General features: G+C 49.5%; 1 protein-coding gene across 8 annotated transcripts in view; it reads left to right on the top strand.

Annotated features, from left to right (window-relative positions):
* Positions 1 to 26,424, top strand: part of TENM4 (teneurin transmembrane protein 4) — a 741,722-nt gene that overhangs the window by 485,094 nt on the left and 230,204 nt on the right. For all 8 annotated transcript variants that reach the window (XM_067750497.1, XM_067750495.1, XM_067750496.1 and 5 more), the window contains one exon: positions 19,621 to 19,876. In XM_067750497.1, coding sequence (XP_067606598.1) covers positions 19,621 to 19,876 — 256 coding nt within the window. The remainder of the gene's footprint in view (positions 1 to 19,620; positions 19,877 to 26,424) is intronic.

Below are 26,424 nucleotides of genomic sequence, written 5' to 3'. Positions count from 1 at the left end.
CATGCAAAGGATTTTCTTCCTGATGTTACGACCTGCCTTTGGATAGGCTACTCAGAAATGGTATTTGTTCTTACATCAGTCCAGTCAGTGTTCTCTTATCATACTGGAATGTAGCCCTCCTTTTCTCAGGAATAGTTGAGTCAGCTTTTGTAACAAGCAGAGCACCGTGAGAGCTCTGGGGAGAAACAGATTTAAAGAAGTGTGTAGACATGTCAGCCTAGTTGGAGACACTGGGCAAAAACCCAGCAAAATTAAGTAACAAGAACCGTCATCATAAAGGCATCATGACGGCAGGACTTAGTTAATTGCACTTTGAATGGTACAGGCCACACTCCCTTTGTTTTCTGCCTGCCTTTGCTCAAGCTGTCCCTGCATATTTTATACGTTATTGCTATCAACTAATTCTACCCATCCTTCAAGGCCTCCAGAGGTTGCCTCTGAGACCAGATATAGAAGAGTTTTTCAGAAGGTCCACTGCGTGTTGGCATCTGGAAGGCAGTTACTGCCTTCTAGGCTCTGTCTCCCAAGTTTGCAAGAGAACATCAGTCCCTTCCAGCCCCGTCATGCTCCAAATACACCTTGATACCAGCAGTTCCCCTACTCATCCCGTTAGGGTTCATTGTCTCCAAGCCCATCTCCCACGGGAGACTCGGTGCTTTGGTGGCAGTGATGATATTCATGCCTCACCCTCCCTCATTTAATGACTGCCACCTGGCATTGTACACAGGAGATTCCAGTAAGAGGTGGTTGACGTGACTCTGTACTATGAGGTCAGAGACGGTAAAAGGGCCTGTGGATTTCAGGGCCCCCAGGGAGCGCTGATGACCTTCAGAAAAACTCTGAGATCTGGAGGAAAACAGGCAGTGTGTGACTCCGCCTAGTGATGGGTTCAGGACAAGAATTGCCTTGGTCTGTCAGCCAGACACCAGGCGCCTCAGGACTGACGCCTCCCTCCTTGCCTTGGCCCTACACAGTCCATTTCCAGCCTTCCCCATCAGTCCGCTGGGAGAGCAGGATTCCCCCGGAGCCCTGCCTGCAATGCCTGTCTGTGTTGGTTACAGCCCTGCTGTGCTGCCTGATGGGCTCAGACAAGGCAAACATGGAGAGTCGAGAAAAAGTGTCTGCAGTTATAGCTCAGACCTCAAGTGTGTGTGAAGGGGGCAGTCAGACTCTATCTTCATGGAGGCTTTTGACATTTAGAAATACTCCAAAATGCCACATTTGAGTTCTCGAGAGGGAGAAACAGAGATGTATATCTGAAGCTCCTTTGGGGACAATCCACTTGTCAGTGGACATGGGTCACTGTGACACGGCATTCCCTGCCCAGACCTCAGCTCGAGGGAGCTGAGTTATCTGCTGGGTCCCAGTATCTCGGAATATCCAGATGGGACAGACGCAGGCATCTCCCCTATACCTACATAGGCGTAGGTAATGCCAGCCTACAGATGGGACCCAGCACACTGCGTACATGCCAGCATTCACAGGACTGGCTGTTCCCACCTTTACTGAATCCCTTTACACACAGTGTCAATGGGGGACAGTGGGGAGAGGTAGAAGGAGCCTATCCTTGTAGAGTCCTGGTTTGAATCCACCACTTACTGGGTAACCTCAGGCTAATCCCTTCACTTCTCTGAGGCTCAGTTTCCTCTTTGGGGAAACGAGGATGATAGCGATCTAACTTCACAGTGTTGTAACACAGATCAGTGAGCATATGTAGTTAAAGCACCTCACCCAGTGCCTGGCCCACAGGAGCCTCAGCTTTTGCTGACAAGGGGAGACGGGCAGCACAAAGATGAGTTCTCTGATTGACCCGACACAGGAAGGGTCGTGAGTAACAGCCACAGCCTCAAGCGTGTTCTTCTCCATTTGGAATGATTCTGCCTGATTTGCATGGGCAGTTAAGAGAATGGAGACATTAAAAGGTTTTCTGGTAACATCTTGTTTGATGACTTCCTTTCGGGGGTGATGCCTAACATGTATCAGATGGCTGCTTTCGCCTAGTTTCGGTCATTAGATTAGGGAGGGACGAGGTAGTTTGTCCTCAGGGAGAAAAAAGAAAACAGTGAGAGTGAATGTGATTAGTAGCAGTGTCCACGACTAATGCTGTGGAGGACGAGAACTTAAACGTGGTGGGAATTGTGACGCTGTTCCCAGTGGACGGTCCTTCCTTGCCTCCAGGCTCAGCCCCGCAGCTGCTCCCATTTCCACAGGGGTCATGGTCTGCCACCTGGACGTGGACGTCCTCTCATTATTTAATATCCACAGATCATTACAGGACATTTTCTCACGAGGTAGAAACGGTCATACTGTATAGGAGTGGAGCATTCTTTTTGAATTGGAATGTTTGTGATCAGGTGCTTTAACGTTGATGATGTCAGAGCATAGGCACCTACCGTGTGGCAAGCATGGGGCTGGGCGCACGGGCCATAGAGGTGAAGAAGTTACCCCGGGCTTACAATCAGTGGGGGACACGTGCATGCACACACATTAGTGTCCTGGGTGTGCAAGTGCAGGGACATTTTGTTGCAGTTCATGGGGCCAAAAGAGGGTGTGGCCAGGTCTATCTGAAGATTGTGCAAGGGCTTCGATGTGGTGTTGCCATCTCTGAGTTGAGTTTCAACCTCATGGATTGAGGAGGGGCCAGAAAAGGGAATCTGGATGAGTAAGCAGTCCGAGTGGGTTAGACAGGACTCCCAGCTGTAAAGGATGGAAACCCACCTCCAGCTACTGTTTTTAAGAAAATGTACTGGGTAATATAACTGAAAAGGCCAGGGGTCATTTTTCCATCAGTGTAACTAGATCCAGGCATTCAAATAATGTCTCCATGAATCTCTTTCTCTTGACCGTTTCTCTTTGTTTTGGCCTCGTTTTCACACAGGCATTCCCCATCTGAAGACAAAGGGACCCCCCAGGCTTATATGCTACCAGCTTTGTAAACCCAGGAAGAGGAGAGTGCCTCTTTCCCCATAGCGCCGGCAAAATCCCCATAGCACCAAAGGCAATCCAGGATTGACTCTGAATGGCCTGACCAGGGTCACATGTCCCTGCCTGAATCAAAGACACCCTGGCGGGAGGAATGGGGGTGGGTGGGTGCCATCCTTGGCCTCCCTGAAGTCAGTTCCATCCAAATTGAGAAGCTGAGAGTAGGGATCCCCAGGACAAAAAGAGAATTTCTATCATCAGAAGAAATGCCAGGTGAGTAAAAGCCACCTAGGTACCCTAAAGAGGCAAAGGCATGGTGGATGGAAACCACCTTGAGCAGGAGGAATTCTGCATGTCTTCCAGAAACGGAGGCTAAACGGACAACACTTGCCTCATTTTTCCTCCCATTGACTAAGGTCTCTGTGGTACAGTCCCCAGCAGAGCCAGTGTCTGACAGCACCTCCTGCTTCATCCCAAGTGCTGTTGCTGGGCCATTATGGATCTTGTAGATATAGGGATGCTATGAGTGATTGCCATTATTGCAAAAAGCCCAGCTGGAAACCGTGCTGATCGTCCTGCTGTAAGAGTGCACTAGCCAGCCTGGAGGGCTTCCCCTCAGTAAGGATGGGAGTTACCGTTCTACGTGCTTGGCACTTTGATGACCTACCCAGGCAGTAGAGTGGAGGGTTAAGAACACAGGCTCGAGCCAGACCTCCTGGGTTTGGATGCTGTCTCCATCATGCAAGTCTGTCCTTAAGGCAAGTTACATAACATCTTTCTTGTATGTAGTTTCCCCATCTGTAAAACAGGAGTTGATAATAGTAACTACCTCTTAGGCTTATTAGGAAGATTGAGTTAATATGTGTAAATCGTTTAGACTGGTGCCTGGCACATACTCTACACTGTATATGTTTTAGCTCCTATTATTTTTCTTATCATTGTCACTATTATTATTAATCAACTTTACAATGGTCCTGCAAGACATAGCTAAGTGTCTTCCTGTCATAGATGGGAAGGTTGAGCCTTAGGGAGGTAAGTGACCTATCCAAGATCAAACAGCTTGTGAATGGTAGAGCTGGTATCGAGATCCAGGTCGTTCTGACTCTGTATTTTCCCACCATTTGGTGCCCTTCTGCTTAGCACCAGGTGTCCGTCCATCCATCCATCCATCCGTTCATTCATTCACTCATTCGTTTAGTGAACCCAGGGCCTACTGCGTGTCAGCAGTGAGCGGGCTGCTAGGGACCCATTCACTGAATCCTCTCGGTCCTGTCAGAAATTCTGATCGTCAGTTTTACATGTGTTTGATTTAAAAATGGGAGAACAATTCATGATTAGTTAATCAATATAGCTTGTGTTGGAAACAAAGTATCTTAAAACATAGGGTAATTGTAAGGGGATTATTAGTAGGATTCTAGGAGTGAAGAGTTTGGAAACAACTGACAGAAATATTTGCTGAGCAAATGAATTGGGTCTAATACTCTCCGTCCACACAGGGAAAAACTGAGACCCAGAGAGGTGGGGTGACTGCACCAGATTCCAGCGAGATCAGGGAAGGGCTGCAACTAGGGCCCAGGCCTACCCCTGCCAACTGGCAGGGGCATAAGTAGGCTGAATCAGACTCACCAGGTACCTGGGTGGGCACCTTCTCTTCCCCAAAGTCATTCAGGAGAGTTGGATCCCTCACTTTTCTTTCTTCTGGGTAGTCCAGGAATCTGGGAAGCCCCAGCAAGGAGAGAAGTGTCTGCCCAGGAACTAACCGAGAGCAAGCCCTGCTGCAAATGTTCAACAGATGTTGGCTGAAAATGATGACTAAGCCCCTCGAAATATCCTGAAATATTACCCTGATTTCTGAGTTGCCCCAAGGAAATCTAAAACATGAGAGGACAAAAGGAGGAAGAAAGGGGAAACAAGTATCCTTAAGAATGTGCTGTGTGTGATGTTTGATGGGTGCTGTGAAAGGAGGGGGCAGGACAGAGAAGTAGAGTCAGCGGGCCTGGGTGTGAGTTTGGCCCTGCCTCTGTGATGGTGGGATTCCTGTTTGCTCCCCTCTTACTAGTTGTGTTATTCGGGACAAGTCTCCTAACTTCTCAGAGCCTCAGTTGTCTCAAAGCTGGAAGGGGGATCATAATACATGCTTTCCAGGGTTGTTTTTAGGGTAAAATAAGATCATGCCTGTAAAGAATTTAGCATCATCCCTGGCACGTGGTAATCACTCAGTAAACAATGGACGGTAGGATTGTAGGCACAATCAGCGAACATTTATATTAGACCTGCAATAAAGTAGAACTTGTGCGAAGCATTGGGAATACAAAGCTCACAGTCTAGTAGGAAACTCACTGTTCTCTCATTTAATTTTCAGTCTGTGAGTAGGAGTAATTATCTGCACTTTGTTGATGCTCTCAGAGAGGTTAAGTAACTTGTCTAGGTCACACAGCGGATGAATGGCAGGGCCAGAATTCAAGCCCATGTCAACCAGACTCTGAAGCACGTGTCCTCTTCAGGACAATAAGCTTGGCCTTTCTACTTTATTTCTTCCAGAAAACCAAGGAAGCAGCCAGGCAAAAGTTTACTTCTTCCATTTCCTTATTTAAAAAAAAAGGAAAGAAAGAAAATGTAGTATGACATTGAGGTGTGGGTGGAATTCCTGGAGGACGTGCCTCCAAATCCAGATTTGCTTCAGATTCATTAATGTGCCAGGCCTGCAGTTCTACACCCCTTCAGCAGCGTCAGCGAGCCTCTGCATTTCATCCTATATCGCCAAGAGACATTTTCTGTAGGAGGCCCTGGGCTGTAGAAATTAGGTAGAGCAGCGATAACTGTTGTTATGAATATAACTGTTTGATTAAGGTTCTATGCCAGCTGCATCATTTGTTTCACAAACCTGAGCCAGGCTGATTGGATTTCTCTCTCTTTTTTAACGTAAGTTGATTCAGAAATTGGAAAAATAAAATCTTCCACGGCCAAGAGAAAAGAATTGACTTGGGGAATGAGCCCAGGTGGTGCCCACAGACTGTACACTTTTTGCATTAAAATGAAGTTGGTGCCGTCTATGCCCTGGCTGCGGGGATTTGCTCTGTAAGCTGCTCATGACGCCATGGAAGAGAAGGGGCACGAGCTGGAGGTCGGTCACCTTGGGAGGGCGGTGACCAGGAGCATAGCACTTAACGAGGCATTCTCAACTATGAATAACAGTAATCATCATACCGTCTGGGAGCACCTGCCATGCTCGTGAACTGTAGGGTGAAGGGCAGAAAGTGAGCCGTAGCCATTAAGAGCGTGGGAGTTGAAGTTAGATCTGAATTCCAGTCTTGGCACTGGGCAGCTGTGGAGCATGAGCCAATTGTCTGTCTGAGCCTCAGTTTCCTCATCTGTAAAATAGACATAACGATAGCTAGCATTTGGTGAGTCCTTACTGTGTGCCACGCATGCTCTTCGAGCTTTACGTGAATCCTCCCAACCACCCCACGAGTACTATCTCCATATTTGAAGTCGGGAAAGAGGGCCACACAGCTAGGAAGTGTTGGAGCCAGGATTCAAACCCAGGCTGCCTGGCTCTAGAGCCCACACTCCTACCACTCTGTGTTGTGTTCCTCGTACACCGGCCTCAGAGGACTCTTGGGGAGAGGAAACGGGTAAAGAAGTGCATTAGAGATGCTTAGCAGAGTAGCTGGCAGCTCAGTAAGCCTTTGAGGCCATTATTAGTGCTATGATTACATTTGCGCGGCCTGGGGATTGAGCTGGACACTTTGCCGAGGACTTCAGGAGGACACATGCCTTTTATCTGTTCCTATTATGACTTGGTTCATGGACATTGATGGGTGGAATACCTTCCTAAGATCTCCTGAGCTTGTATCAAAAGGAAAAGCCACACGTGGTCATGTCATAAATGATAGAAAGCGTCTCTCTGATAGTATAATTAGTTGGATGCCGGAAGTGGGACCTTTGACAGCCTGAGGGAAAAGGTCAGGATCACTCGGGCGGGGGGTCTCATGCTGCCTTGTGACTTGCTGGGGTTGGGTGGGTGCCCTTCTGCCGAGGTAGCAGGTGTGTGTTTCCATGCAGTTTCGAGAGGCTGGGAGGCCACTGCTTACGAGCTCTGCGCCTGGGCAAGCCTCTTAGCCTTGCAGGGCCTCGGTTTCCCCGTGTGTAAAACCCTGCCTCTCAGGGTTGTTATTCGGATGTGTCATCAAACAGCAAAGCTTTTGTGGTCCCCAAACTCCTCATCCATGGAACTGTTGACATGACTGTTGCTCAGTCAAAGCAAAAATATACGAGAGGTTTTGCATTTAATAAATTGCTCAATACATAGAGCTTAAGTACTTCTGAATTTATTTTTTCTTCTTCCTTTGCCTCTAGGAGGCTTGATCCCCTGCAGGAGTAGAGCGAGCGGAGTGATCTGTGCTGGGATCCTGGCTTTGTATCATTTCCTAGTGGTATGACCTTGAGCAGGTTTCTGTAAATCAAGGTGTCATACCTCATAAGGTTGCCCCGAATGTTGAGGCCTGAGATACCCCATTTGCAAAAGTCATAGGCAAAGGCAGAGCAGGCCGATGAGGCTCAGTTTCCTTGTCTGTAAAATGGGGAAATTAAGAGCCACCTTTAGTGTTGTTCTGAAAATGAAATGAGGAAACCTTTCTGAGGGCCCAGCTTATAGTCATGTGTCAATAAATATTCATTCTCCTCCCCACGGATAGCCTCCTCGTGCCCAGACCCAAAGACCCTGCATGGACAAGGGCTTCTTTCGTTTCATTCAACAAACACTTACTGGTACCTTAATAGCCTCTAGAGGGAAAACAGCTAAAGATACGGTGAAGACCAAGCCCTGGGTGAAAAAGATCAGATCTCTGCCCTTGGGGATTCCACAGCCCAAGCGGAATGTAACTCGATGGGATTCTAAGGAGCTATGAGAGGAAATTCATAGTTAACCTCAACTGAGCCCTTCTGTTTGACAGTCCTGTGCTCAGGACCCAACATGCACCGTCCCACTAAACCTCTGAAACAAGACTAAGAAGCAGATGGCGCCCTTATCCCCATTTTACAGATGGAGAAGTCAAGGCTTTCAGAGGTTAAAAACTCACCCAGAGCCAGCCATAAAGCTAGTAAGTGGTGGAACCTGGTTTCAAACTCAGTTCCCTCCAACTCAGCACTCACCCTCCTGGCCTCAGTGGCGTGAAACTGGGGTCCCAGAAAAGATCTGTGGTGCGGCCCAGTGTGTAAGCGTGTTTGAACCCAAGGCAGCTTGAGCCTCAGCCGTGGCACTTAACCACACGCGGTAATGCTCCTGGGGTTCTAGCAGCCTGTCGCTTCATCTAGTCACGTCAGTGTCTCTTCCAGGAGAAGGCAGTTTCTTCTTCAGAACTATTGATGGATATAAAATGGAGGGAGGGATGTGAACGTGATGGATGAAAATTCGCCTCTCCCTGTGCTGGTACTTAGCCTCCTGCAGGGCCCATGTAATGGGGGAGGGGCGGGCTTGGGGAGTATAGTAAGGAAAACCACCCGGTAAACTACCTTGACCTTCAGTGCTGGTGTCGATTTCAACAAAATAGATTCTTCCCTGTGGGAGTCTTGAGATTCATGGTCTTGATTTCCTTTTCGTGGCCTCTTCAACCATTGATAAAAAAATAGAGAGTTGATGCCAGCCTCAGTGATCAGCTGTGTAACCTGTGCAGTTTGGAGAACATCAGGTCACGTGTAAAGAGAAAGATCAGGGTGCCCAGAGCGCCCAAACCATCCCCTGCCCCTTGGGAACCAGTGGCAGCACCCGGGTGAAAGAGCCCACCAGGTACCCCAGAGAGAGTCATGCTTCTAGCCTCACAGTCTGTGATGTATGAAGATAAGACCTCCACGCTTGGAGCGTACTGTCTGGTAGAAGAGACAGTTATGCAAACAAGTGATCATAACTCCAAGTGAGCCATGGGGGTTAGAAGTGCCCAGAAAAGCAGCTTTGAACGCAAACTGGCGGGGGCGGGGGTTGAGGGGGTGGTCATAAAAGGCTTCCTAGAGAAGGTAACTTCTAGTCTGAGTTAACCAGTAAAGGAGGAAAAAACACCTTCCGTGCAGAAGGAAAAGGCATGTGCAAAGCCGTGAATGTGAGACAGGCAGTGAGCCGTTTCATGAGTGGTTTATAATTAGCCTATTAACCTTGGCACCTTCTTAAAGAGGGGAGTAGAGAGCTGTGGGTGCAGCCCTGGAGTGGTGGGTGGGCTCAGGTCAGATGGTGAGGGTCTTGTCCTGTGGGCAGTGGGGAGCCATAGAAGGCTTTATGGCAGGGGAGTGACCTGGAGCAGGGGTGAGCCAGTGGGCTGAGACCCCAGTGTCGTCTATGGCCCTGGTCTGGGTGTCCACTGATGAGCTGAGGTCATGACAGTGGGAGAGGTGAGAATCCCAGAGATGTGGAGGGCAACACCAGAGTATGGCAATCATGGCTAAGCTTTTGAACCTGAAAAAGAGGGAGAAGGCGATGGTGATCCCCAGCCGCCTGCTTTGATGGAGGGAGTGGGTGGTGTGGCAGCGGTGGTAATACTGAGATCAGGAGCACAGGAGAGGGAGCCAGCTGGAGAACGCTCCATACGAATTTCATGTGAGCGGCAGAGGCTTGAAGTTCAGGGAGGAGGTTGAGGCTAGTTATTTCAAACCACTTCATTGGCAGGAAGAAGGGTTTCCTGGAGTTGCGCTGCGAGTTCCTCCAGGTAACCTCCTGGGCTTGGCCCCGATTCTTCCTCCTAAAGCCCGTGGAGTAGATATGCCGCTTTCTCCATCCTTTGGCTGTTTGAAGGCAGCAGTAGTGCTTTGCCCATCTCCTTCTTTCCAGAAAATTCCCCGAGAGGAACAAGGGAAGCCACGAGGAATCAGACTGTCAAAGGCTGGAAGGAACCTCAGGAGATCATCTATCAAATGAAGGAAGCTCCTTTTTCAGACAGATTGAGGCCCGGGAAGGGGAGGGGAGTTTTCCAAAGCCACAGCGTGCATTAATGCCACAGCGGGGAACAGTTCTTCAGTCTAGGACTCTCTACTGCACCCCATAATCGGGTGTTTAATTTCCGAGCTATGAATTGTGTGGCCTAAGTGACGAGACTGGGAAAGCTTATCATAGGCATGTGGTGTATTTCAGCTGGACTCCTAGCCACACACTCTTTCTTTAATCCCTTTCCCTAACCTCTCTCCTCCCCAGGCTAACAACATTGGTCCTCTGTTTATCCCCATAGGAACACAGTTTCTAAACCCTCTCACCATCCAAGGAAGCCAGGGAAAACACTGACTAGCTCCAGAGGCTGCAGGGTGGGGGGGGGATCGGTGTCTACAGCACTGGCATGACCCCCAATCCAGGTGTCCCTTCTCTGGCCCCATTCCAGCTGATCAGCACAGCCTGACCCTCACCTCCCTCCTTCGTGCTTTCCCTCTATGAATGCAGCCCACTGCATTAGATCTGCTCCAGCACACGGCAGCCTCCTGTTGAACTGAATTCCACCTCCTACACTCTCTCTCTCTCACACACACACACTCACACACTCACACACACACACACTCACACACACACTCACACTCCTATTGATAGGTAAGGCTCCTTATTGATTTGGGACTTAACCTAACAGTTGATGGGTCAGACCATTTTTGAAAAGGGCAGGAAGGTAACAGTGGAAGGAAAGAAAACTTAATTGACAAGCAGAAAGCTTTCCCAGGACAAGTTCTGCCCTAAGCTTTAAGCTGGGGGAAAGCCATGTACCCAGGAAAGATCCCCTGTGGTTGTAGCCGACCTTTCCTGATCGGTCTGTTCAGATTTTACAGGCAGGGACCTCGACTAATCCATCTCTGGGTCTCCAGTATCCAGCACAGGGCTTATGGAGAGTGACCTTTGTGAAAGGAAGGAAAGCAGGGAAGCAGGAGGAGAGGGAGGGAGGAAAGAAGGACCACGTTTCTCTTCCTTCCAGGCCACCTCTCTGCCCTCTTCGGTGCCCAGTCGCACAGCACGATCCAGTCCGCCGACTTGCTATGCACGTCTTTAGCAAGCAGATGTTCATTAACGGATTTCCCGGGTTCATCTGCCAAGAATGACTCAGCCTTGCTTTTAGAATTAGAGGGACTCCCACCCCTTCCTCCTCCTGTTTGTCAGTTGGGGAAACCGGAGCTCAGATAGCTTAAGTGCCTTGCCTCAGGTCACACAGCAATTAGCAGGTGTTAGGGGCAAGCGCAAGAATGAAGTATACTGGGAGAGAGTTCTTCCGGGTTCAGATGGTGGCCCTGCCAAGTTGTTCACTCTCCTGCTTAGAACAGACAGCTTTTGATGCCCTTGGCTTAGATTGTAAATTACCATGACTCTGGAAATAGCAGTGCTGACTATACCTCTCTCTGGCAGAGACTCCTGACTCTGCTCTTTCCTCAACTGTCTGGTGAAGACAGCAGGGTGTCCCTCACCCACACCCCACCCTAGGAGAGCATTCGTTGCTGGATGAGGAATCCTGAGTGCGTTGTAATGAAGCCTGGGCGTTCTGGTTCACTCCTGTGACTACTCTAACATTTGGCTTTAAAAGGCTGGAAGTTGGGGTGAGCCCTCTGAACACCCTTAAAGCTGCCCCTCTGGCTCCAGGTCCTTGCAGGGGGGCTCCAGCCTCTCCCTTTGCTCCCCCCACAGCTCTCCACTCCGAGTGCCCAGGTGTCCCTTAGGGGCCTGCATCCCTCAGCCTGTGGGCCTTTGCTGGTGCCAGCTCCCTGCTCCCTTCCCTTCGTATACCTTCACCCTGTCTCTCCCTCGGTACCCAGTTCAAGGTCTCGCTCTTCCTAGAAGTTTCCCCAGACCACTCTAACTGTAACCCATTATAGCCTTGTGGGATGAGGCTACTGCCTGAGACACTGCCCTGAAGCAGGGCTTCAGAGGATGGGGCCGGGGGTGACCTCAACCTCTTCCCCCTTCCTCCTTCCAGTGTCCTGCTGTGCTAACAATTAGCCAAACCTCTCTGGAAGCCAGGGGCCAAGGGAGCACAGGTGATGGCAGCCCTTACCAGTCACCTCCTGTGACAGAGAGCGAGTGAAACTGGGGATGGGGGTGGAAACAAACAGGGAATAAAATTGTGTATTATTAGCTATTTACCCATCCTAGACTAATTAGGACTAGGCTAACCACTGACTGGATGGCATACCCTTTAGGATCACCTTTAAGATGACCGGTTCCTGTGCATGGCACGCAGCTGTCTTCCCTGGCCCCCTCCTGCCTGCCAAACACCAGGTGTGCTCTCTAGTCATTGGAACAACCAAAAAACAGCCCCTTCCGCATTTCCAGACGGCCCTATTTGGAAAACCACTGCACTGTACAGTGGGGCTTTTGCATTACTTTAAGGCATTGTCCCTTCATTGCTGTTTCTCACATACAAGCACTTTAACAGTCTGAATTCACTCAAAGTGCTGCCCTAAGTGAACGAGGGAGCAGAAAAGCCACACTGTGACCTCAGGGTGTCCTTTTTTACTCCCCATCAAGAGCACTGGGAGAGTAGCCTCAGGAAGCTCCAGCCTGCTGCCCCAGCCCCTGTGGGCCCTCCCTGTTTAGAGGCCCTGCACACGGGCCATGACACAGAACCAACAGCACAGCAGTGAAAGTGAACAGAAAGCATGTGTTCAGGGAGAGAACGGATGGGCAGAGAAAACACACAAATGCAGCCCCTGGCCTCGTGCTCAGACCAGTGGTTCCCATTCGGACGCCACTGTTCTTATTCCTTCTGAGGCAATAAGAATAACGCTGATAGCTCTCTCTCTTACACAGGACCCTCCAGTGTGTGAGGTGCCTTCATAGACATTTGACAAGAAACCAAAACTCAGGTTCAGTAAATTGTCCGAGATTATATATAGCTTGGAGGAGGCAGAGCGGAGGCTGGAAGTCAAGCCGTCAGATCCCGGCTGCCGACTGTGGTGACAGAGAGCTCTCTGGCTTCTCTAGAGGAGGCCAAAGTTCATTAGCTGAGCTCTCAGCACCGCTACTGCCCCATCCCGAGTTAGTGGTAGCCGATGGCATTTTAGTGGAAGCCAAATCACTCTTTCTCTTGGCATTCTCAGGCAGCTGGAGTATTTGTGTTTTATGATAATTAAATACCATCATCCTTCATATCTGACAATCTTTAGGGCCCGATTAATGACTGCAGCGCACGCTTGGTCGTCGTTAACTCTGCGGCCAGGAGACCTTTCGGCGCCTGGCGGCCGTTTCACGGGGTTGGAGGTGGACGCCCAGCCTGGCACCCTTTCTCAGAGCCAGTGCCGGCCTAGATCGCAGAGCTGTTGACACGTTCAGATTCTTTGCCCGAGCCAAAACTCTGGAAGTTTATGTCTTTTTCTCATGAATGTGCTCTTATAAAAGGGTAACGACGCGCTCCACTGGAGTCTCGCTAGCAGTCAAGCGTCCCACAGGCAGTCTGGGTCCTGCCTGCAGCCTGCCCCCACCTGGTTCATTCTCCACATGGCCGCCAGGAATCTGCCTCAAACACTGGTGTGATCATGGCCCTCCCGCCTCAGAGCCCATCGGAGCGCCCTCCCACCCTCCCGATAAAGGCCAAGTTCTTTTGTTTGGCATCTCCAGGCGACCACCACCCAGACCAGCTCCCAGTGTCTCCACCTGGCCTCCTGCCACTGCCCCTCACAGCCATCCCACAGTAGTTAGAGAAATGCCCAAGCCGGCCTCACGTTCACTCTCTTCTCTCTCTCTGTCGACTCTGGACCCCCACACATGCCTCATCCAATGCCTAGAATAGCCTTTAGACACAGGGCACGTGTCGCTTGCCATGAACCCTGCCCCGAGCCTGACAGTCAAGCTGGCAGCCCTCACTGTGCTCCGTTGAGCTCCAGCGGGGCTGCAGTGTAAGGCCAACGAGGATTCTGGGAGCCAGCGCTTGTGGACCGCTCGCCGTGTGATGGGCATCAGTGTGGGCACTTTCCCCGCGTCCACTCCCTCCGTGTACGTAAAGCAAGGTGGTTAAGAGTGTGGGCTCGGGGGCCAGATGCTTGAGTTCAGGTTCTGGCTCCATCTCTCAGTGGTTTAGGAATCTTGGGCAAAGTTCCTAGCCTTTCTGTACATTAGTTTCCTCATCTATAAATTGGGGAGTAATAATAACTAGTACCTTCTTTATAAGGGTGTTATAAGGATTAAATAAACCATTCGGAACCAGTCACATAGAGAGTACTCAATAAATGTTAACTATTATCATCTCATCATAATTACTATCTTGTGTAGTATCTATTGGTGTGTCTTATTTTTACTAAATTGTGAGCAGCTCAAAGTCAGAGACCATATTTCTTTCATCTCTAGATCTGTTTATTCATTTGATGATAGCCCTTCCTTTTATTACATTACTACTGTATACTTATTTTATAGGTGAGGAATTAGAAGCTCAGAGAACTTGAGTGACTCGCCTCAAATCATGTAGCTTGTCAGAGACAGAGCCAAGGTTGAACTTAGGTCTGGGAGGCTCCTGAGCTCCGCTCTGGTACTCCTTTTACATCTGTCCCCCAAACACCAGCTATTTGTCAAGGCCGGGGCTCATCCTTAAAACTCCCCAAGTCCCTGCACACAACACAGGGCTGTTCTATTGCTGATTGATTGAACAACCTCAGGGGCCCTCTCCTTAGGGTACACCCTGAACCCAGGACAGAGCAGCACCCTGGTTTGCTCTGAGATGCTTACCTAACGCAGAAAGGGGCCCTACTCTTTGAGGACATGGAGACCCCGTGTGTCCGGTTTAGTGCTGCGTGGCAGGCTGCAGCCATTCTCACTGCTTCTGATCTGCACGTCGAGCTACAAGCACCTTCCCGAGACCAGGGCTCCTGAAAGCCAATGGGGTTGTCCAGAGTGGGATTCACCTGTAAAAGAAGAGGACCACGTTTCTGCCCGGCGTGTTCCTACTCTTTCTCTCTCCAGGTTTTTTGCTTTGGCGCCCCTATTGGAAATGCTGTAGAGTAATCGTCACGGTGACAGTTCAGCACTTTATGCCTTATCCATTCAGCATGGCTTTACCATAACCGTGGAATTAATAGTTACTTTTTTTTTTTTTTTTTGCATTACTGTGTTTCAGGCACTATGCTAAGAACCTTATATATATATATATATATATATATATATATGTATGTATATATATGATCTCACTTACTTCTCATAATGGCTCTGTAAGATGGGCGTTATCTCCATTTAATGATAAGAAAACTGAAGCTCCAGAGAAGTTAAGTATCTTGATCAAGGTCACACAGCTTATAAGTGGCAAAGCCAAACCTTAAACCCAGGGCTGTCTGACATCAAAGCCTAGTCTCCTTCTATCACCTACTGCTCTGCCCAGCCCACTGAAGAAGCCTCACTATGATCCCAGTTCAGGGAGATGCAGCCCAGAGGCATTTGGTATTCAGGGTTTTTGTGCATATAAAATGAAAAACGTCTGAGGTGTTGGAGGGAACCAGCAACTGTAAATATACGTGAGAACTGGTAGGAAGCAAAAAACCTTCCTGGAAAACCGGGCTTGCAAAACTCAGATAAGCAAGTGGCCTTTACTGACAGAGGTGTGCAATGTAACAGTAAAAATGACTCATACCTGGGCTTGATTCAGAGAGATACTTAGTGGCTGTATCTGCGAAAAGAGGGTATAAATTAGAATTACACCACAGCTTTGCAAATATACCAGTGCTTACTCCCAGGTAGCAGAAGAGAAGCCATTGCTTGTGCAGACAAGAGGTCCACCTACCTGATTTGTTCTCCCTTCTCTGCCCCCCACATTCCATAAATATTTACCGGTGATTTGGGGTGAATGGCGCTGGGGCCCTTCCCCTCAGGGCACAGTAGGGGCTCACTCTGTATTTGGCACTTGAGCAAAGGATATCCTCCAGAAAGTGGTGACGCAGGAATGTGTGCACCCTTCACAGGTGCACAGACCAAGGACCAGGAAGGTGATGTGAATTGCTGGAGGCCACCCAGCCAGTGAGTAGGAACCGCAAGAGAGTTCTTCTCTCTCTTAGGCCATCACTGTCTCATTCACCATTGTATTCCCGGCACCCAGCTTACAGGTCCTGGCACAGAAAGGGGATTCAGTACATGCTGAATGAGTGAATCGGTTCTGAACTCCCTCTAAAGATGAGAGTATAGATTGGGGAGGATAAGGGGAGAAAAGAAGGCCTCTCCTCTCTGTCTTCCCTCCTGGCCATAGGAGCAGAAAGGAGTCTCCGTTCAGACCAGAGAAAACATTTGCTCCTTGGGAAGGCCATGTCTTTTTTGGGGTTATGAGTGCACTCCCATTGCTGAGCCCCCAAACACAGAGCCTTTCCCTGGGAAACCTGGGAGACATCAGAATCCCCTTTCCTACTGTTCTCAGAATGGAAGGGAAAGAGAGAGCCCAGCTGAAGCATCTGGGACTCTGGTTCCAGGCAAGTAAGTAAAGGGCTGTATGGACCCCTGGCCTAGAGAGCCCAGGTGGCCTGCTGTCATTTTGGGCATACAAAAATCCTCCCCACCAGCCTTACCCTTCTGGACAGATTGCCCAGACCACTCACAAGAGCCACTTGCTCAAGAAACCTACATTGAGCATCTGCTTCATCTAGGACCTGTGATCAACAGCACAGAGGGAGCAGGGATTTTTATACCTACTAGAGGAGGCAAGGTGGGGACATAAGTATGCCTGCTCTGGGGGAGACAGAAAAGGTGAGCCGTCTAGGTTACCTGCTGTGTTAGCGTTCAGGGGAGGAAAAGCGAACTTTGGAGGAGGGTAGATCAAGGAAGGCTTTCTGGAAGGGGTGGCAATTGAGCTGAGCTTCAAAAAATAGAACGGATTTGGACCAGGACATTCCTTATCCCCGTAGGAGAATTTCCTTTTAGACGCTTATACTTAAAATCTCATCATTTCAGGACTCTTGGCAGTGCTATCAAGCCAGAGGCGGGCATCCTACTTAGTCACAAAGCTAGTGTCTGTAGGCTTGCAGGTCAGCCTGCCCTGACCCAGACCTCAGATGCTTGCTCTCTTCACTGAGGGTCTTTTTCTTGCCTTTGGCCATGGACTGAGACGGTCAAGCAGGTATCTGTGTTTTATGCAAAGGCACCATGGTTTGGTAGACAGAATTCAGGCTGTGGGTTAGTAAGGACCACTCACTAGTTTTGTAAGCCTCAGCTTCCTCGTCTGTAAAATGGGAATGATAATCATGCCGCCCTCTAGGAGCTGCTGTGAGCATTAGAAAGGTTCAGGCTGTGAAAGCACACTTAGTATGTGCTCAAATACATGGCAGCAACTGTTAATATCAATTAGGTAAAATGCCATGGGAAGGTTGACTCCTAGCGATGGGCCAGGGGCAAGGATTAGGTCACCCTTCTCTGCCGGCCTCCTGATAACCACTGGACAGTAATGCCCTGGACTGAAAGGCCAGGGGTAGGGAGGGACCCTCAACCAACCCAGGAGGCCGCTTCTGCTGCTGGCTTCTTTTCCAGGCTCCACATGTCTCCATTAAAATGCTGCCTGAGGACAGGTGGACCAAACAAATGACCCTGCATATTCTCGCTTTCTCCCTGGTCCAAGGGTGTCTGTTCTCTGCCTGTTCTACTGGCTCCCAGGTTCTCTCCCTTCCCATCAAGGGGCATCTCTGTTGGCAGATCTTCTGGTCCAGGACCACAGCATGGTACATCTTCAGAGGGTACCATTCATATTCTGTGGCCTTCCTGGAGACCATCTTCATTGGAGTGGCAATGTTAGCCACTCTGTGGCCCAGCAGATCTCTTGGCCTCTGAGAGAAAGGTATGGAGTATACAGGGAGGGAGCTGATGAGAGATGAGGCTGGAAAGCCAGGCGTGGATCAAATTCTAAAGGGCTTGGTAGATCCCATGTGGCCTTTATCCTGAAAATGGTTCGTAGGAAGGAAGTGATTTGCTCACATGGGTTTCTGTTTCTTTTTCCCTTCTATTGCTACCCAGCCCCACTCCCACCAGATTTGCTTTATAACTCGTTGGCATAAAAGACTGGGTTACATAAAAAGCAGAGAGCGACGCATCTTCCACTAAAAGTAGCCGTAACACTGATAGTGCCTCACGCTTGATTGTGCTTGATGGTTTCCAGAAGGGTGTCTGCTGAGCCAAGGAAGAGCACAGCCTTTGGAATATCATACCTGTCTTGGTTTGGATCCCATATTCACTGACTCTCAGTCCTCTCTGTGAAATACAGGGTTCTCGAGAGGAACAAGTGACGTGGAATACTTTGTAGACTGTGAACTTGAGAAATGTTTCCTTCCCATTGATTGCCTCATTTGATATCACTGTAGCTCTGAGGTTCCCTTAATAAACTCTTTCCCCCATTTTACAGATGATAAAACTGGGCTCAAAGAGGTAACGTGACATGTGCATGGTGGTCTTAGTCTTAGGCCTTTTTTTCTTTTTCTTTTTTTTAAAATTTTTATTGGAGTATAGTTGATTTACAATGTTGTGTTAGTTTCAGGTATACAGCAAAGTGAATCAGTTATACACATACATATATCCACTCTGTTTTAGATTCTTTTCTCATATAGGTCATTACAGAGTACTGAGTAGAGTTCCCTGTGCTATACAGTAGGTCCTTATTAGTTATCTATTTTATATATAGTAGTTTGTATGTGTCAATCTCAAATGTAAGTTGGTACAACCATTATGGAGAACAGTATGGAGGTTCCTTAAACAACTAAGTATAGAACTACCATATGATCCAGCAATTCCACTCCTGGGCATATATCCATAGAAAACCATAATTAGAAAAGATACATGCACCCCAGTGTTCATTGCAGCAGTACTTACAATAGCCAAGACACGGAAGCAGCCTAAATGTCCATCAGCAGAGGAATGGATAAAGAAGGTGTCGTGCATATAAATATATTTAATAGATATAAATAAAATTTGTCTCTTAATTCTCTCACCTGTAAAATGGAGATACAGACAGTACCTGCTTTGTAGTGGGTCGTGAGGATGAGCTGAATTAACACAGGTAGAGGGCTCGGAATAGTGCCTGGCACATAGTAAGGGCTCAAGAGATGTTAGTGGTGGTTTTTAATCCCCCCCAGACTCATTCCCTTTAGTCAAAAGTCACCTGAGGCCATCACTGTCTGTGTGACCTAAAGTTTCACCACTGCCTCCAAATACACAGGCCACAGCGCCCTTCCTGGCTTTACGTGTTCTCAGATTTATCACCATCTCGGTAAACTGTGTATTAACTTATCTTGTATTTTTCACTTGCTGTGTACCATTGTGTGTAATTGGTGATGCTCACATTTTAGCACACGTCTGAATCACCTGGAGCGTTTGTGGAATCAGATTAATGGACCCCACCCAAGATTCATGGCTCAGTAACTCTGGGGCAGGGCCCAAGAATTTTCATTTCGAAACAATTCCCAGGTGATGTTGAAGTTACTGATTCTAGCCATACCCTAAAAGTACCAAAGAAACAGCAGGAAGCTGATGACATGGGAGGCTAGTCTTTCTTTTTTTTTTTTAATCTTATTATCTCTCGTACGAAAATGTCAGCTCAGTGGGGACAGGAGTTTTGTCTGCTTTTCTCCTTGATGTATCTCAGCAGCTAGAAGAGCAGGTGCTCAATAAGTGCCTGTCGGGTACCTGTGTATTGACCGCCTGACTGTGTCCGGTTTGCCAGTGCCTGCGGCTGGCCCGGCTGCTGCCGCGCGGTCCCCGTGGGGTCGTCCCCGCCCCGCTGACTGCGTGTGTTTGTGCCCTAGATCCCCCGGGTGGCCTGCAGAACCACCCTCGGCTCCGGACACCGCCGCTGCCGCTCTCGCACGCCCACACCCCTAACCAGCACCACGCGGCCTCCGTTAGCTCCCTGAACCGGGGCAACTTCACTCCGAGGAGCAACCCAAGCCCGGCCCCCACGGATCACTCGCTCTCCGGAGAGCCCGCGTCCGGGAGCGCGCAGGAGCCGGCCCACGCCCAGGACAACTGGCTGCTCAACAGCAACATCCCGCTGGAGACCAGGTGCGGGGCGCGGGGCGGCCGCGGGGTGCGGGATGGCCGGGCTGAGACCCTCGGGCTCTGGAGGGGCCCCGCTGTGTGCCCGCCACCTGGCCCGGCCCGGGCGGCTGGGGTCTGGGCCGCAGCGTAGGGATACGAGGAGGGCGTTGGGATGATGTAGGGGAGAGAGAGCTGGGGCTTGGGAATCAAGCAGCCCTGAAGTTCAGGGCGAACCTGCTGCTTACTGAAGGTATGACCTTGCTCAACTTGCTGACCCCCTTTGTGCCTCACTTTAATACCCCACGGGGATGCTGCTCACTGGAGAAGGCTGTTGTAACAGTAGATGAGAGCTGATGTGTGTGAGCAGGGCTGTCACGTGGCAGAGAGCAGGCTCCCAGCGTTTGATTTGGGCCCACACCTCTGCTTTTCCCTAGCGCGACTTGGTCACCCTCCGCCTGGCGTGGACTTGCCTGGCCTGCGGTGGGTGCTCGGTGGCTACCATCGCCCCTCAACTCCTCTCCTCCTCTCCTTCTGGCCTAGCCCCTCTATACCCAAAGCCCTAATAATCCCTAACATTGATACATTTGAGTTTTAGTTACAAGGGCTTTCATATGTGGGATATGATAGAATCCTCACAACTTTAGGGAATAGGTATTACTATTGTGATCCCACTTAAGAGACTTGGAAGCTGAGACTCAAAAAGGCTAGGCAGTCCGTGCACGGCTGAGATTTGAACCCAGGTGGCCCAGCTTCCAGGTGCAGTGCTGTCTCCCTACACCACCAACCGTATCCTCCTGGCCTGGACCCCTCTGCCTCTCCCTTCTTCCAGCCTCCTTGAATGCTTTCGGCTCAGGGATTTCAGTCCCCCTCTGTTCATAGCCTTCTTCCTTCCCTTTGCTAAGCCACTATTTTTCCCAAACAGAAGGGATTTTTTTAAGGTTATAAAAACCATACAAACCCACTGGAGAAAACACAGAAAGATATGAAGACGAAAGGTAGATGTACCCATAATCCTACCACTCTGAGATAAGCGCTCTTGGCTTCGGGGGACATAGCCTTTTCCTGTTTTCTCTAAACTGAGGATGAAGTGTCCCAGGCTGGACATTTGGAAGCTCTTTCTCAAAGAGAAACAGTTCTCAAAGTAGTGGGAAACAAAGATTTTCTCAAACTCCTGTTCCTTATCTGGGAAGAGGACAAAAGTCATACCACATTTGAGGAAGTGAAATTAATCTGTACGTGGAAGGCGTACCCATCTGACTCTGCCTGGCACATGACGGTGATATTCCCACACTGAGCCAGTGGGTCCAGTGAGAGAAAATCAACATCCTTTTGTGCCATTTTACTCCTGTAGAATCATTTTTCCAAAAGCAAATTTCTCACAGATGTGGCCCAACCTGCCCCCGGTCTCTTAATTAATATGTCTCTGTTGACAGTCTTCAAGATCATGTGTGACTTTTCCCTGCGCGCCTCCTTTGCTCTCTTCACGGACACAGTCAGATAATTGTATGTCTTCCTACCCAGAGTAGCTTAATTAGATCTCCATTATTTCCAAAGTGCTTATTGAATGACAGCACATGGTTGGTTGAAAGAAGCCAGCAAGTAATCGATGGTTCTGATTCCCGGCATGGAGCGTGGCAGCTACTCCCTCTGCTTAGATGTTCATTTTTCTCACATAGGATCAAAGTAGGTGGTTCTCGTCCCGGGGCGGAGCGACCCTTCTGCGGCCTCCCAGTCTCCCGAGATTCTGAGCCAAGGAGCTGCGGCTGCCTTTCCTTGTTGTCGGCCACTGTGCTTTTTCTATGTCCTGTTTTCTTCTTCCCCTGCTGCTAGAAAGGGTATTCTGGGGCTTGGGAAAAAAAAAAAAAAAAAAAGTAGGTGGCTCTCCAGGTTTTTCAAGGGAAAGGAAGATAAAGGACCAGCAGCAGGGACGTTCTCCTGATGGTTAGTTTGAGACGTGAATGTGGTCCCAGCTTAAGTCTCTTGCCTCGTTAGCCAGTGCCCACATGCCTGTCTGACCCTCTCTTCTCCCACATCCATTGCTCAAACCACATGGAACTTTGTTTTCTTTTTTCTTATACTTTATCATTCAACTCATGTTCTGTAGAGCAGTTAGGAAATGGAAATAAGCAAGAAAAGAAAGTCACCCATATCTACCACCAAATGGTAATCATTGTTAACATGTTGGTGTATACTCATGTTTATATAACATTTTCTTGCTTTTCTAAATCCATTCACATATATAACATGATTATGTAAATGTAATATTCAGCATATGTGTGTATATGTGAGTGTACATATATGTGTATTTATCAGTATTCCATCAAATCCCCAGGCCTTTCATGCCCCTGTGCCTTTGCACATACTCTGCACAACTCTCTGCCAGAGTCACCTTCCTCCTCACTTCTTGGTCTAGCAAAGTCCTTGAAGACCCAGATGAAATGTTTGAGGAAGGTTTCTGCTGTGACCTCAGAGTTCTGTGCATCTAAAGATAGCCTAAAACTGGGCTTCCCTGGTGGCGCAGTGGTTGAGAGTCCACCTGCCCATGCAGGTCCGGGAAGATCCCACATGCCGCAGAGCGGCTGGGCCCGTGAGCCGTGGCCGCTGAGCCTGCGCGTCCGGAGCCTGTGCTCCGCAACGGGAGAGGCCACAACAGTGAGAGGGGCGCGTACCGCAAAAAAAAAAAGAAAAAGAAAAAGCCTGAAACTGGGAGAGGTGCCTGATACAGTGGATAAAACAATCAGAATTCTAGATCTTCATACCAACTGGTTGACAGCACAAAACTAACAAGGTATAGTTTAAGAGGGATCAGTGTCAAGTCTGGCAGATAGAATCAAAAGTAATTGTGATCAGCTTGGTGAGGTGGGAAGGATGTGGGCTTTAGATCAGGTGGATGTGGATTCCTACCTTGGCTGTAGTGCTTACTAGCTGGACAGCCTCCTTAACGTCTCTAAACCTTGATGTCGCCATCTGTAAATTGGGTTAAGAATTCATGCCTGTTGGGCCGGGAGTAAATGAAATGTATGAGAAACACACAGCACAGTGCCCGGCATTAAAATACATGCTATAAAAGCCGTTTCCATTTTTGCCATATATATCTGCTCCCCATACCAACCCTGTGAAGAAAAAAGTCATTCAAAAATATTTATTAAGCTCCTACTCACTAGAAGAATTGAGAGGAAATCACAGGTTCTATCTCTTGTCTGCTTGGAAGAAGTGAGTTTGGCCCTGATGTTCTGAGGGCATCAGTGATGGTCCACTCACTGTAGCGAGTTGTTCAAAGCACAGATTTCAGGGTCAGACACACCCTATGCTCAGACCCCCCACCCCCACCCCAGTGCTCACTAGCTGTGGACCTAGATCTTATAAGTCTTCGTCTCTAAAAGGGAGAACATATTAGCAAATTCCTGTTCTGATGATCTATTGCCACATAACAAACTACCCAAAACTTACTGGTTTAAAAAACACCAGTTGATTGTACTTCATAGTGTGAATCAGCAGTTCAGGAAGAGCTCAGCTGGGCTGGTCTTCTGCTCCACGTGGGATAGACTGGGGTCAATCAGTGGTATTTGGCTCTTGGCTTGTCTGGTCTGAAGGATCCAAGATGGCTTCACTCACGTGCCTGACACCTTGGGGGAGACAGCTGGAAAGCTAGGCTCGGTAGGGCCCCTCTCCTTCTGATGTGGTCTCAGGGTCTCTCCACATGGCCTTCCCTGCAGGGAACTGTACTTTGTCCTCAGCAGCTCAAGGCTCCACTGCACTGAGACAAGAAGCCGTTGATCCTCCTAAACGGCTTGGCCTGGAACTGGCACGGTGTCACTTTTGCCATATTCTGTTGGTCAGAGCAGTCACAGGCCAGCCAGCTTCAAGGGACGGACAGTAGACCCCACTTCTCAAAGGGAGAGGTGCCAAGAATTTTCATCCACCTTGAATCTACCAAACTGCCTCCTAAGGTTGTTGGAGCGGTTACATAAAATAACGCCTGCACATGTCTTAGCACACCGTACGTGCTCAACTGCTTATCATGTAGTACTTGTTGTCCAGTAAATATTCACGCAGTGCCTACTGTGTGCCTGAGACATTTAAGAGAATAGACTCTTGCAGTAGGATAGAGATAAGCACAGGAGATGTGTTCTAATTGCCTCGGGATCCCCAGCACACAACACAGCCTTGCCACCTGCTGGGGGCTTGACAGATACTAACACACGGGTGAAATGAATGAGTGAATGAATGATGGAACAAATGAATGGATACATATACTCACCTGAGACTTGAGTGGGGCACAGAGAAGACTTCCCAACGGACCTGGTGCTGTGTGACTGTGTCGAAAAGCAGGATTCCCCAGGGAGAGGCAGGAAGGAAAGGAGGGCCTGGAGAGGCACAGCCTGAGCAGAGCCCTAGAAGCCCCAGAGAGCAGGGCCTGTTTGAGACCGTTGTCCTAAACAGCTTTGCCAAGCGCCACCAGAACAGGGGGCCTCCTGATGCCAGAGAAACAGCCACAGACCCTTCCCTAATTGCCACACTGAGTTTCTGTTGAGAGTCTAAAATAAATAGCTGAGCAAATACCATAACAGCTGGTAGAATGACCAGGGGGGAATTCAGTTGCATGCTGGAAGGAAAAGGAAGGCTAGCAGAAGGACGAAGGAGAGAGAGGGCCTGGGTAACCCACTCCTTTCTCTGCCCCCGCTGTGCTTCTGACACTCCCCCAGGGTGACTGAGTCCCCCAAGGAGGAGATCGAGTCTACCTGTGCTCCCCAGAGCTGGGGTGTGATGTTGCTTTAAGCCCTGCAGGTGCATCTGTGGTCCATTCTGGTGGGAGCCATGTGTTCAGGGTCCCCTAAAACCTGATCCACTTCTTTCACACTCTGCAGCATCAGACGCGTAATTGATTCCACAGGGACTGCCTGATTAATAAACCATCAGGCTCCTGTCGGATGAAGGGGAAGCTGGAGCAGAAGGCTGCCAGACCTCAGCTCTAACTCATGTGATCTCAGGCCTGGTTTGGGAGCCTGGGGGCCACTTTGTGGTCATACTCAATTTGGGGAACAGCTCTGCCTACCCTCAGGGATGGGAGACTATCCCGTGGTCTCCAGCCCTGACGCGCTTCCCAGAATGGCACACGGTGTCTGCTGGTACGCCAGGCCAGCCCCTGAGCATCGCAGGGAACTGGGAAGGACAGTCGTCCCTGTCATTGGTGATTCCGTCACAGACATGCATAAGATACAGCCACTGCCACATAAGAAGCTGGAGGTCTAGGGAGGGAGGCAGACCCATAGGTGAATGAATGGGGACAGGGCTGTCTGGATGATGCTGTGAGAGGAGAGGAGAGGGTGTGGCTCCCTCGGCTTGGAAGCCTCAAATAACAATCATAACAAACACTCAGAGAGCCCTTACTGGGTGCTCTGATGAGCTCCCAACCGAGGAAGCTCATTAGAGACTCAGGGCCCAGGGTTTTTACTGGGGGCTGGTCACACGGACATCACCTGCCTGGCAAGTACCCCAAATCCAGACTCCCAGAAGGAAAGCAGGTGTTCAGCATAAACCATCTTGTTTGTACAAATAAAACTCAGTGAGTCAGCCCCTCTTATCAGTTGATGGTGGGAACCCTCCTGAACCCTGAGCTCTCAGACACCAGCCAAGGGCCAACCTTATAAGCAAGCGTTTCGAAGGACAGCAGTCAGGACTGCTATCTTAACTCTTCTGCACAGAAAGGTGGTCTTATTATCCTCCTCACTTTAGAGGTGAAGAATCTGAAGAACAGAAAGCTTAAGCCACTTGCCTAAGGAGGCACAGTCAGCAAATGGCAGGGCCAGGAGCCGTGCCCAGGCCGGCTGACTCTGGAGCTTCTGCCCCTAACCACTGTCCAGCACTGCCTTCCTGATTATTAAAGGTAGCCTCTTGGGGCATGCATTAGTAGAATCTGCAGGGAGAGAGGAATTCTGAGATGAGGGGCAGTTGTGCAAAGGCCAGGAGGGAGCTTGGCCTTTTGGAGAGAGAATCAAGAGTTCGGTGAAGTGGGAGCTGCAGGGGCTTCCCAGTGGAGATGACAGTAAATGGGGGTCCCTGGTGGAGGACCTTGAGTTCCATGAACAGGAGGTTGCACTTTTCCCCGTGGGCATGGGGGCTGGGGGTGGCAGAAGCTGCCAACATCTTGCAAATCGAGACTGACGTCATGAGATTGGCAGGGAAGACCTGGTTCATTTTTGTTTCTTTGTTCATCCATTTGTTCACATGCCAGCTCCGTAACTAACGCTAAGTGTGGTCTTGGCCAAGTCTCTTAACACCCCGCACACCTTGGCACGGGTGGGGGTCTGCAGAGTGTGGGGTGTGATCCCTGCCTGTCCTGCTCTACCGGGTGGCTGTCCCAGGGCTTAGCGGGTGGAAACATTGTCCAGGACAGTGGGCTCATGGTGAGAAGCTGGGCTGCTGAACAGGGCAGTCCCGGAAGAACTACTGGCCACTGCAGCTTCCCAGCCACTTCCTTCCCCAAAGCCATGCATTTTGTGCTTGGGAGGCAAGCTCAACCGGCCCTGGGTCAGAGAGATGGAACCCTGCAGCTCAGGGACTGGCCCAGG

This window comes from Pseudorca crassidens, chromosome 9 (assembly GCF_039906515.1).
Source record: "Pseudorca crassidens isolate mPseCra1 chromosome 9, mPseCra1.hap1, whole genome shotgun sequence".
NCBI classification, from domain to species: Eukaryota; Metazoa; Chordata; class Mammalia; order Artiodactyla; family Delphinidae; genus Pseudorca; species Pseudorca crassidens.
The sequence above is the reverse complement of the archived record's forward strand: the minus strand, read 5'-3'. Positions and strand labels throughout refer to the sequence as shown.